Source organism: Penicillium canescens (genome assembly GCF_028828765.1).
Source record: "Penicillium canescens strain IBT 15451 chromosome Unknown utg000009l_segment0_segment0, whole genome shotgun sequence".
NCBI classification, from domain to species: Eukaryota; Fungi; Ascomycota; class Eurotiomycetes; order Eurotiales; family Aspergillaceae; genus Penicillium; species Penicillium canescens.
The window spans coordinates 1254900-1266375 of record NW_026703971.1 but is presented as its reverse complement, the minus strand read 5'-3'; the positions used below and the strand labels follow the sequence as shown (position 1 = coordinate 1266375).

The window sequence follows — 11476 nt, the reverse complement described above, 5'->3', positions numbered from 1 at the left end:
TCCCCTTGCATGGTCCTTTTTCCTTGCCCAATGAGGCATAGGAAGGCTCGCTAGCTCGCCGCCCACCTCGTGGTAATTGAGCTTGGCCATGGCCGGAAACTCCAGTTGCCGAACGCTTATGGCTTCTTTCCATTCTGGCGAACATCTTTAAAGCACTTTGTTCCCACACTTCATCTGGATCTTTTGGAAAGTACCTTGCCGATCGGGAGAGGGACTGAGCCACACGAGTGTTGATTCCTGGTCTTATCAGCTCCATCGGAAACGCTCCTTTTTACTTCCTCGGTACTTAAATATGGCACCTCGTTCCGTGATTGCGGGTGCTTTTTTGGGCGCCCTCGCCCTCACAGCCCCGGTCTCTGCTCAGGTGGTCGAACAAGTCTCGTCGGACTCGCAGTCTGGAGCTCCTCTCTTCACGAATGAGACCCTTCAATTGACCGATCAGGCACTGGCGAGCGTAAACTCGAACCAGTCCGCTCTGTTCCAGTTCCAAAATTCCTCCAGTCTGTCCACTCGGACTGTGGGTGGGTGCAAGGTCTTCCCTGGCGACTTCTGGTGGCCGTCGACTTCGGTGTGGTCACTCTTTGACAAGTTCCTCGGGGGTGCGCTCATCAAGACTGTCCCTCTGGCTGCCTCCTGCTATTCATCCTGGCCCGAGTATGACGCCATTGAGTGTGTGGCCATCACTGATGACTGGACCAACTCCAACCTCCAGTAAGTGTTAACGAACTTCTTATCTACATCTACCGTTATTAGCAGTTTCCTGATTATATTACTCCAGTGCTGCCGATGCTGCCTCGGTGATGTGGCCCCTCTTCGAGGGCAGGACTTGTCTGCCCACGACCAACGCCTCTGGATCCTGCACGGTAGGTGGCTACAGCAGCTACGCTGTTAATGCCACCACCGTGGCTCAGATCCAGCTGGCTGTCAACTTTGCCCGTAATGCTGGTCTCCGTCTCGTTGTCAAGAATACTGGTCACGACTTTAACGGCAAGTCCACCGGTGCGGGCGCTCTGGGTATCTGGACTCACCACCTGAATGAGATTGACTACATTGAGAACTACCAAACTTCCAGCTACCAGGGCCCCGCTGTCAAGATGGGTGCTGGTGTGCAGGCCTCCGAGATTTACGAGAAGGCCAATGAGCTAGGCTTCACCGTTGTGGGTGGTGAGGGCAAGGTATGTGATTCCTCACCAAAGCTCGGTTTGTCTCTCTGCTAATAGACTCTGCTAGACTGTCGGTGTTGCTGGTGGTTACGTGCTCGGCGGTGGTCACTCGCCCTTGTCCAGTATCTACGGTCTGGCTGCTGATCAAGTCCTCGCCATGGAGGTAGTCATGGCCAGCGGTAGGTTTGTCACCGTGACCGAGGAGAGCGACCCCGATCTCTTCTGGGCCATCCGTGGTGGCGGTGGTGGTAGGCTCGATTCCCCTTGACCAACAACGCGTTTTATCTAACCCTTCACCCGCAGGCACCTTCGGTGTTGTCACCTCCGTCATCTCCCGCGTCCACCCCAAGGTCGGCGTGACTGTGTCCACCTTCAGCTTCGCCACTGGCTCCGGTGTCTCCGTGGAAACTTTCTGGGCTGGTGTCCGCTCGTACATGGAGCGCTTCCCTGCGCATGCCGATGCCGGCACCTACGCTTACTTCTGGGTGTTGGCCCTCGGCAACGACTCATTCCTGTTCTTAATGAACCCCTTCTTCGCCGTTAACCACACCCTCGCCGAGTACAACGCCCTCGTGCAGCCCTGGTACGAGGAGCTCTTCTCCCTAGGCATCTCCGTGGCCCCAAACTCCATATACTACGACAACTTCTACGATGGCTGGATGGCCGGCTTCCCCCTGGAGACCGTCGCCATCTCCACCATGATGACCGGCTCCCGCCTCTTCCCCCGCGCCAACTGGGAGACCGACTCCCTGTTCAACACCACCTTCAACGCTCTCCGCTCCACCATCTCCGCCGGTTACTCTGTTCTCGCCTTTAACATGAAGGCCGAGCTGCCGAACGGTTACACCGATAACGCCGCTAACCCGGCCTTTCGCGATACCGTCCTGCACGCCATCACCTCCACCAGCTGGGACGCTGACGCCAGCAACGCCGAGATCAAGGCAAACATGGATTACTTTACCAACACTATCCTAGGTCAGTGGCGTGCTACTTGCCCCGACGCGGGCGCGTACATGTCCGAGTCCGACATCCAGGAGCCAAACTTCCAGCAAGCATTCTATGGATCTAACTACGCTCGTCTGTACACGTTGAAGCAGCTCTACGATCCTACTGGTCTGTTCTACGCTCCTACCGCTGTGGGCAGTGAGAACTGGGTTGTTAACAGTGTGGACGGTCTTCCTGACCAGAATGGTCGGTTGTGCCGTGTTTAAACATGGGGCGAGTGGAAACTTGTATATTGGACATTTGAAGAGTGTATTGTACAGTAGTAGTGCTTGGATGCGCTACATGCATTATTTATAGAGTTAATCGGATATCTTTGTACTAGTTGTTCAAGTTTGTCTTGTCTAGATAAGACGGTTCTCTCATAACCGAAAATATTAAGTGAAATTGTCTCCGGCCTCGACATGAATTGAGGTTCCAACGTAACAATTACCCTTCCGTGGTACTGAGGCTGCTATTCAGTCGTAGAGCTAGGTAGCAAGCTCGCGTGTCTCTATACTGTATACAGCCAGCCGGTCAGTCTGGAGAGGTCGAGACCCGATGGAGCTCGGGATAGTAGGCGAGAGCACGTGCTATACCTTAGGCATAAGCCCGGGGTAAACCTACGAAGGTCTAGTCAGTATTACGCTTGGCTGCGAAGGAATCCTATAAAATTCTACTTACACCCGTAGCGGCGGCTAGCACAGTAGAGCACTTAGTGCGATCTATTAGTAACCCGCATTAATGATCCGGGTGCTACACTAACCAGAAGATATAGCTAGCCTATCGTCTCCCTGAAAGAGAGGAAGCTCCTGTCCTAGGCTTTCTCGCGCTACGTCTAGACAATAGGATCATCTCAGATTTTCAGCTATATTGCCTAAACAGAATTTGATTCTGCTTGAGTGAGCGTGCTGATTCCATTACTTCCTACTTTGTGTTGAACTCTGGGGTTTCGCTTTATTTCGAGCTTGTTCTGGGAGGCAGGTTCTAGGCTTCCTCTTACCCGCTCTGGCTTAGCGCAATATATGCAACAAAAATAGCGTCAGCTCAGCACGAACTAAACCATCATTCTATCTTTGACTTCGTATGTTAGATGGATCCAGTCGGAGCCAAGCAAGTTCCAGCTTCAATTTCCTGCCCAGCCCATTTCCAAACACAATGGAATACCAGCGTACGTTGTGTATTGAGCCAGGGCAATGACGTAGCTCAACCTTACAGGTGGTGATCAGTGGGGCTAGATGGAGATTTGGGATTGCCAATAAAATAAACCATGTACCCTCAAGAATGCAAATTAAATTAGACGCGACTGAGCGATCCACCATGACCGTACAATGACTGCTCTGGTGGAGAGCACGTCACCGCGAAGGCAGGCCCAGTCGGCATGTCAAAAGATGAGGCATACAATCTGTTGTACGTAAGATACCTGCATATGGCTTAATTGAGCATTAGTAAACGGTAGTCAACGGCGGAACGAGATATTCAATGCATCAAGGAAATTTCTGAGGCATATGATGAGACGCTGGTTAGCTCAAATTTTTCAGGGTTGACGGATCGTGGGAAAGCTGAGGAGATGGGCTGATCTGCCAGATGAGACATATCTCTGTTCAAAATACGCTTTAGACCGCACTTTTTCTGATTTGAGCGATTATCCCATCGGGCCCCAACTTTTTTTTCTGCGGGGATGCTTGATTCTACCCATCCATTTTTCCATCAATGCCTACTCAAAACGGACGATTCAATCATAGACTATCATCATCAAGCAAGCCTCGCACCTATAAATAGCTCGTCAGACGTCGGCTCTCCTGGCACTCTCTAGCAAATGACAGTTGCGGGCTTTGTGAAGGCAGTTCAATTTGTCTCGCTCATAGAGACTATTCTTGACGAGAGATTCAAGTCCCGAGATAGAAAAGGTACGTCTCTTTCCTTTCCATGAGGTCCATATGGCGATTGACTGCGTTTTGTCTAATCCACAAAGTTAGGGCATACAGAAGCGTGTTCCGCAGAACAGACGGATTGAGAGAGGTTAGCCCATTCCTTCTATATCAGAAGAACTTTCACTGATTAAAAGCTCTGTCGAATGCCTTACTCACAGCGAGATCACACAATGTATCCTTCACAGCAGGAGGTTTTAACTGAAGAACGGAAACGGTGGTCTCGTGAGTGATGTAATCGAGCTAATGACCTCGCCACGGTCCTTGCTGAGGAATATGAAGTTGGACTGAATTTACCTATTTACTGACAGGGCCAATTTAGGTTACCCAAAACCATCAAGTCGACGTATATTCCGGAAAACAAACGACTCTGGTCGTTAGCGTATCATGGCCAAGTGTAAATTATGTCGCAATTACCTTACGAATACTGCATGAAACCGGTCGATAGATGATCCGTCGGGGAATTGATAGGGACACTCCCACTTTTGTTCCGGACACTCCTAATTATGTAATATCCATGATTAGGTAATTGAAAACGTCATGTGATTGTATTGGTATTCATTCTCCGTATTATTTACATGACCTTCGTGTATGCCCAACTTTACCACATGCAGTGCATTTAAAGGGTGCCCTCTTCCGTTTATTCATAGTCTCGCTGTCGTCTTTCTGCTCCAATTGATCCCACTTCCGCTTTTTAGGCTTTGGAAAAGGAATCAAAGGCTCTAAGAGAGGAAGGTATTCTGATTCCATTTCAGAAAGCCCAGTTCGCCAGAATGGGTGGATATCTGTCAATGGGATAGCTTTATTGCTCTCCAATAAACTAGTAATCCGATGGGCACAAGGAAGACCCATTGTCCTTGTGAACGTATTAGTACAAGGGGGTAAAGGAGCAAGATTTGTAGCTCTTCTAGCCTTTGTAACTTGCTCGCCAATCAGTCGTATCGAATAGCGGGAGGTCCTGATCACAATATTAGTATAAAGTTGATGTAAGGTTACTACTGGCCTCTCAATCTGATCTCGTCTAAAATCATATTCAAGCGTAGCATGCTGGGTTTGTAAAGCCTGTGAAATCCTTTCAAATACGATCAACATATCCCCTGTCGAAGCACCGATGTGCTTTTTTAAAAAGGCATGTGAGCCTTCAACTCGAGAGGTCGCAGAATTACCGAGGTGTAGGCATTGTTGTGTCCATGCAACTATGAATTTTTCTTTATGAATTAGCCATGTCTCCTTAACATATCGAAGAGAAGGGGAGGTCTGATATCGCTTCTCGAACTCTGATAGCCTCGAATTGTAGTCGTTCTCTGTAGTAGAATAAATTAGCTGATTCCATGATTTTTGAAATGTTTGATATTCGGCGTTCGTCGTAAAATGCTGCTTCGTATTAGACGTTACGTTCTTGTTAATATGCCAGATGCAAAGAAGATGGGGATAATCTGGACAGACGACCTTGACAGCACCTAATAATGCAAGGTCTCTATCTGTACAAAGAACTGGATAGAAAGAGAGGGGGTCGAGAAATGAGAAAAAAGTCTTTAAAGCCCAAATATAGCTCTCTTCCTGTTCATTCTGCATAAAGCAAAATGAAACGCTAAAGGTTGAATTTGATGGCGAGACACCAATAATATGCAATAGAGGCATACGATATCGGTTTGTCTTATAGGTGCAGTCTAGGACGAATACCCTGTTGTATAGGTTAGCATACTTGATTGACTCTGGGTGTGCAAACATAAAAAAGAGGACATGTCCTTCGCTATCCTGCTTAATAGCATATTTCCAGTGATTTTCCTTCAAAGTCTTCAGTAGAAACTCAAGGGGAGTGCTATTACCGAGCTTTTGCCTTCGTAAAGCACTTCGCGCATTGTAGATGTCTCGAGGGGTAACTAAAGCATTAGGATGCTCTCGTTTGATTAGAGCTAGGATGCCACGAGGGTTAGATCCAATTTCCGATAGATGTAGGACCTTTTGAAGCTGCTCCTCTGTGAGCCGACGGGCAGCTGAATGTCCGATCATATTATCATCAGCTGTGTGATTATGATTCCGGTTTTGGACCTGTAACTCCCACTTATCATCAAAAAGCATTTTCCCGTATAGCTTAAATGGACAGCCAATCCGCCGTGTAGTTGTCGTTCTTCGTTTCGCTCCATCAGGAGCATTCACTCGGTCACGATACGTGCCACCACGGTCACAACCAAGATAGATGTACTTATCTGTGATTGATCGTATAGTAGTGACAGCGTAACCTTGCGAGAGAGCATGCTGACGGACAGAGGCAATTAATAAATCTCTGCTATCAAAAATTTGCTCAGTAGGGGGCTCCATTTCTGAAAAATCCGAGAGGCAGAGATTTGAGGAGCTAAGAAAAGAGGGAGGCGAGGGCTGGGGATTTATACTATACTATGGTATGACATTTAGAATGATGTTGCTGTGGTAATTCCAATACAATCACATGATGTTTTCAATTACCTAATCATGGATATTACATAATTAGGAGTGTCCGGAACAAAAGTGGGAGTGTCCCTATCAATTCCCGTCTGGGGCGACTAGCTTAGCTAAGCATTGGAAGGGCCCGAGTAACATTTCGATCCTCTTTTGTTGACACATAAGCCCATTCCTTTCCCTTTGCTCCCCTCCCCGCCTCCCTTTTATGAGCCATCCCATCTATTGTTAGAGTATTTAGTCATGGGTGACAACCCTAGAGGACGTGGACGTGGTGATCGCGGTCGGGGGGATCGTGGTCGTGCCTCCGATGGTGGTCGCGGTCGCGGTCGCGGTCGCGGTGACTTACCCTTCCGCCCAGCTGGCAGAGGAGATGGGGATCGTGGGGGTTTCCGCGGGGACTTTCGAGGCCGCGGTGGTGACAGAGGTCGTAGTGACTTTCGTGGCCGTGGTGACTTCCGTGGTCGCGGCAGAGGAGATGGTGGTGGACGTGGACGCGGGGATTTCAGTGGACGCGGCCGTGGAGGACGCGGTGGAGTTATGAACTACGGCCCTCCCATTTTCAGGTCAGCTCTTCACTATATAAATTTTCGATGATCTAACTATCCATCAGACAAGGCGAGCCTATTCCACAACCTAGCACCGTGGTTACCAAGACCGAGCATGATATCGCCAAAGCCCTCGCTATCAACGGTGCAAAGGCTCCCAGACAAGCTAAATATCCCGAACGTCCTGGTTACGGCACTGTCGGCAGGCCGGTGACTTTATATGCCAACTACCTGCCCTTGACCCTGCCTAACAAGCAGCTGTTCCGCTATCATATTACGATCGCGGCCGACGCTGCGGGCCGAACTGCACCAGTGGGCAAAAAGGCCCGGCAGGTCGTGTCTCTGCTGTTGGAAGAGCACTTCGCCCAGCAGAAAAGCAGCATTGCGTCGGACTTCCGCTCTACGCTTGTGTCTTGTGTCAAGCTGACGGAGGGTTCCTTCGATGTGCGATATAAGGAGAATCTGCTGGATGATTACCCAGAAGCTCCCCGTGTGCACAAGGTCACGGTGCAGCACACTGGTGAGGTCAACCCGGCTGACTTGCTGAACTACTTGACTTCCGCCAATGCCAGTGCGATCTTGGACTCTAAGTCTGATATCCTCACTGCTCTGAACATAATCTTGGGACACCACCCTAAGACCGACGACAGTGTCGTCTCTGTCGGAGCTAATAGACACTATAGTCATCGCGAAGGTATCAAGGAGTCATACAACCTCGGCGGCGGCCTGTCAGTTCTCCGTGGATTCTTCGTCAGTGTGCGTGCCGCCACAGCTCGCGTCCTCTTGAACGTGCAGGTCAAGTACCTCGCCTGCTACGATGAAGGACCCCTGGCCAATATGATCCAAAGCTACGGCGGCCGGAACACATATCTTCTAGAGAAGTTCCTCAAGAGCGTCCGCGTCCGTATCACGCACATCGCCCGTAAGAACAGCCGCGGTGAGTCCCGTCCTCGCATTAAGCCTATATATGGACTTGCCAACCGCGGTGACGGTGGTAAATCGCCCAACGCACCCAAGGTTGCTCGCCATGGTGCAGGTCCTGCTGAGGTGGAATTCTTCCTTGCCGAAGCTGGCCCTAAGCCTGGCCCGCCTAGCGGTGCGCCAAAGCCCAAAGGGAAAAAAGCACCCAAGGCCGATCCTGCGGAGCCTGGACGCTGGATCACCGTTGAAGCCTTCTTCAAAAAGGGTTAGTAAACCTTCACTTATCAATTACCTTTCTCTTTTTTAATACTGACTTCATTCTTAGAGTACAACCTCTCTTTGAACCTAGGTTTGCCAGTGGTCAATGTCGGATCTCGCGAGAAGCCTGTCTATCTTCCTGTTGAGGTCTGCGAGGTCGAGCCTGGTCAGCCAGCCAAGTCGAAGCTGTCCGGTGACCAGACTGCCCAGATGCTCCGCTTCGCCGTGATGGGTCGTAAGCCAGGCCAGAACGCGCACTCCATCGTTACTAAGGGTGTTGGTGCCCTAGGACTGGAGCCTTTGAACTCCACTCTGGTCAGCACTCTCACTCTAGATATCTGATCAAAGTTATTAACCTAACTGCAGTCTGCCTTCGGTGTCAGCTCCTCCACAGAGCTCATCACCGTTCCTGGTCGCGTCCTCCCAGCACCAAGCGTCTTCTACAAGAACGGCAAGCGAACCAAGGAAATCCGAACTATGGCTGGCAGCTGGAACATGAAACAAATCCAGTTCTCCCAAGCTAAGCCAATAAAGTCCTGGGTCTTCCTCTACGTCGACCACCAAAACGCCCGTCCCATCTTTAACGGCCCCGATGGGCTCGACTCGTCTCTCCAGGGCTTCCGCAAGACCCTCAAAGACATGGGCATGGCAGTCGACGGCCACAAAGGCGGCAAGAGCGTAGTCCTAACAGGACGCAACGACGCAGCCGACATCGAAAACGCCATCCTCGACCTGCAAAAGCAGTTTGACCCAATCTTCATCCTAGGCATATTCTACGCAAAGGACACAGGCATCTACAACTGCGTTAAGCAGGTCTGTGACGTCCGCTGCGGCATCCGCAACGTGAACGTATTGGCTGAAAAGCTTCGCGGCTTCAACGACCAGTACAACGCGAATGTGGGCCTGAAAATCAACCTCAAACTCGGCGGTGCAAACCAAAGCCTCGGCACCGCCGACCTCGGCATCATATCCGAAGGAAAAACAATGCTAGTCGGCATAGATGTCACCCACCCATCCCCAGGCTCGGCCAGCACAGCTCCCAGCGTGGCGGGTATCGTCGCCTCCATCGACTCAACCCTGGCGCAGTGGCCCGCGGAAATCCGCGTCCAAGGGGCGCGCCAGGAAATGGTCGCCGATCTCGAAACCCTCCTTATCTCCCGCCTTCAACATTGGGCTAAATGCAATAAAAAGGCCCTGCCCGAGAACATCATCATCTATCGCGACGGCGTCTCAGAAGGCCAATACAACAAAGTCATCGAGGAGGAACTTCCCCTCCTCCAAGCCGCCTGCAAAAAGACATACCCAGCAACGCTGACAGCAAAGGGCCTCCCACGCCTTTCAATCGTCATCGTCGGCAAACGCCACAACACCCGCTTCTACCCAACAACCGACCAAGACTCCAACCGCGAAAATCCAATCCCGGGAACAGTCGTCGACCGCGGCGTCTCCGAAGCGCGCGACTGGGACTTCTACCTACAAGCCCATGCCGCACTGCAGGGAACTGCCCGTCCAGCGCACTATTTCACCGTCTGGGATGAGATCTTCTACCCGCGTCACCCAGCGAAGTCGGGGGGACAAGGTGCGGCGGACGTTTTGCAAGAGTTGACGCATAAGATGTGTTATATGTTTGGGCGGGCCACGAAGGCTGTTAGTGTTTGTCCGCCGGCTTATTATGCGGATTTGGTCTGTGCAAGGGCCAGGTGTTTTCTTTCTGATCTTTTTGACCCCTTGCCTGTTGATGCTTCGGGTAGGAGTATTAGTGGTGTGACGGAGGGGACGGCGGATTTGTCTAGGATGGTTGATGTTGTTATCCATCCTAATATTGCCGAGACTATGTTTTATATTTAGGGGGTATAGGGGTGTATGGTGGTAGTATGAGGGGAAGTGGGATGAGTATATTGTCTAATCTCTTTGGTGGATTGGATATATTCATTCTGGTTTTTGGTTTTTGGATTGTTGGTGAGACATATCGCCAGTGGAATGAATGGACCAGTGACGTGATCTAATGTGATTTGAGAAGTTGGAACACGCGTTGGAATGGGATAGATTGACTTGCTGGAGGAAGAGGGATATTGATGGAGGATCCAACGATACATATGTCAAGAAGATGAATGTATGCGGGGATATTTGGAGGATATTTCGGGTATCAAATTGAAGACGGATCTAGCTTAGCAAGTAGCATAGGTAGCATAAATTGAAGTTTGAAGATGGACTAACTGTCGGGACATATACTCCCGTCAGAATAAGCAAAGACAGGTTGTACGTAATCTTGCTAAGCAACGGCTCCCGCCGTAACGTGAAGTCCGATTGCGCGGGCGACCCGGTTGCGCGAGCGACCCCACCAATCCTTGAAAAACCTTCAATTTTTAACCACTATTAAAACCACCAAAAAACATAAGTTTGGCTATTGAACACGTGTAGGGCATTTAGAATATGTATGACCTTTTATTCCACAGCCAGAACATGTCACCTGCCGCCGAACCAAGGGCATAGAAGGTAGAGTAGGTTCCGTAACTGGTTTTGCAGGCACCTCTGGTAAAGATATATCTTTGCTTCTATCTTCATCCCCAACAACCACATCATCCTCACCACCCTCTAGACCCCCAAAGATGCCTTTCTGGGTACTAAACTTGTGTTTGGTCCCTCGCTTCTTGGTCTGTTTCTTGTTGGTAGCCTCCAATTGAGTACAGCGATTCTGGAGAAAAATGTGGTGGTGGACCACTTTTATAGTCATCTCGTAAGTCTTATTGATCTCCTTTTTGTTGGTGAAGAAAGGATTGAAGAAGAAGATTGTAGACTTTTTTGATCCGAGATTGCGATTTTGTAAACTTTGAAAGGGTCCAAAGGGTATCTGGATCACTATCGCTACCGGAAGAGACTGGTATCTCCAGAGGAGGGAGGGAATCCAGGTGCACATTTAGCTTTTCCATGACCTTATTAGCATCGAATGGTGCTAATCCAGTAGCCAAAAAGCTATTCTTTATAGTGGAAGTCTTAAAAGCACCCATTCTCGCATCTGCGATCAGTTCAAGGAAATCTTCCTTGTCAATGGAGTTAACTCCGTTTCGCATCAAAGTTGAGACCGCCCCTCCGTAAAGCCTCTTCAAAACCGAGAAACAACCCACGTCCAAAGGCTGTAAAAGATGAGAAGCATGCGGAGGCATACAGATTGCGATGATTTGGTTTTCTTCACAGACTTGGTCAAATTCAGGGGTTAAATGACTCCCATGACCAT

At 49.9% G+C, this 11476-nt stretch overlaps 2 protein-coding genes across 2 annotated transcripts; both read left to right on the top strand.

Moving 5' to 3' along the window:
• Positions 1-292: 292 nt before the first annotated feature.
• Positions 293-2374, top strand: N7446_011932 (FAD-dependent oxidoreductase; the record flags this gene model as incomplete). Its single annotated transcript, XM_058520674.1, has 4 exons — positions 293-711; positions 779-1175; positions 1231-1411; positions 1467-2374. 4 exons carry the CDS (start codon positions 293-295, stop codon positions 2372-2374), a joined length of 1905 nt encoding a protein of 634 aa, XP_058366960.1.
• A 4383-nt stretch (positions 2375-6757) lies between these two features.
• On the top strand, positions 6758-10089 carry N7446_011931 (argonaute family protein; the record flags this gene model as incomplete). Its single annotated transcript, XM_058520673.1, has 4 exons — positions 6758-7080; positions 7128-8248; positions 8309-8556; positions 8608-10089. The coding sequence occupies 4 exons, from the start codon at positions 6758-6760 to the stop codon at positions 10087-10089; spliced, it is 3174 nt and encodes a 1057-aa protein (XP_058366959.1).
• Between the last annotated feature and the right edge of the window lie 1387 nt (positions 10090-11476).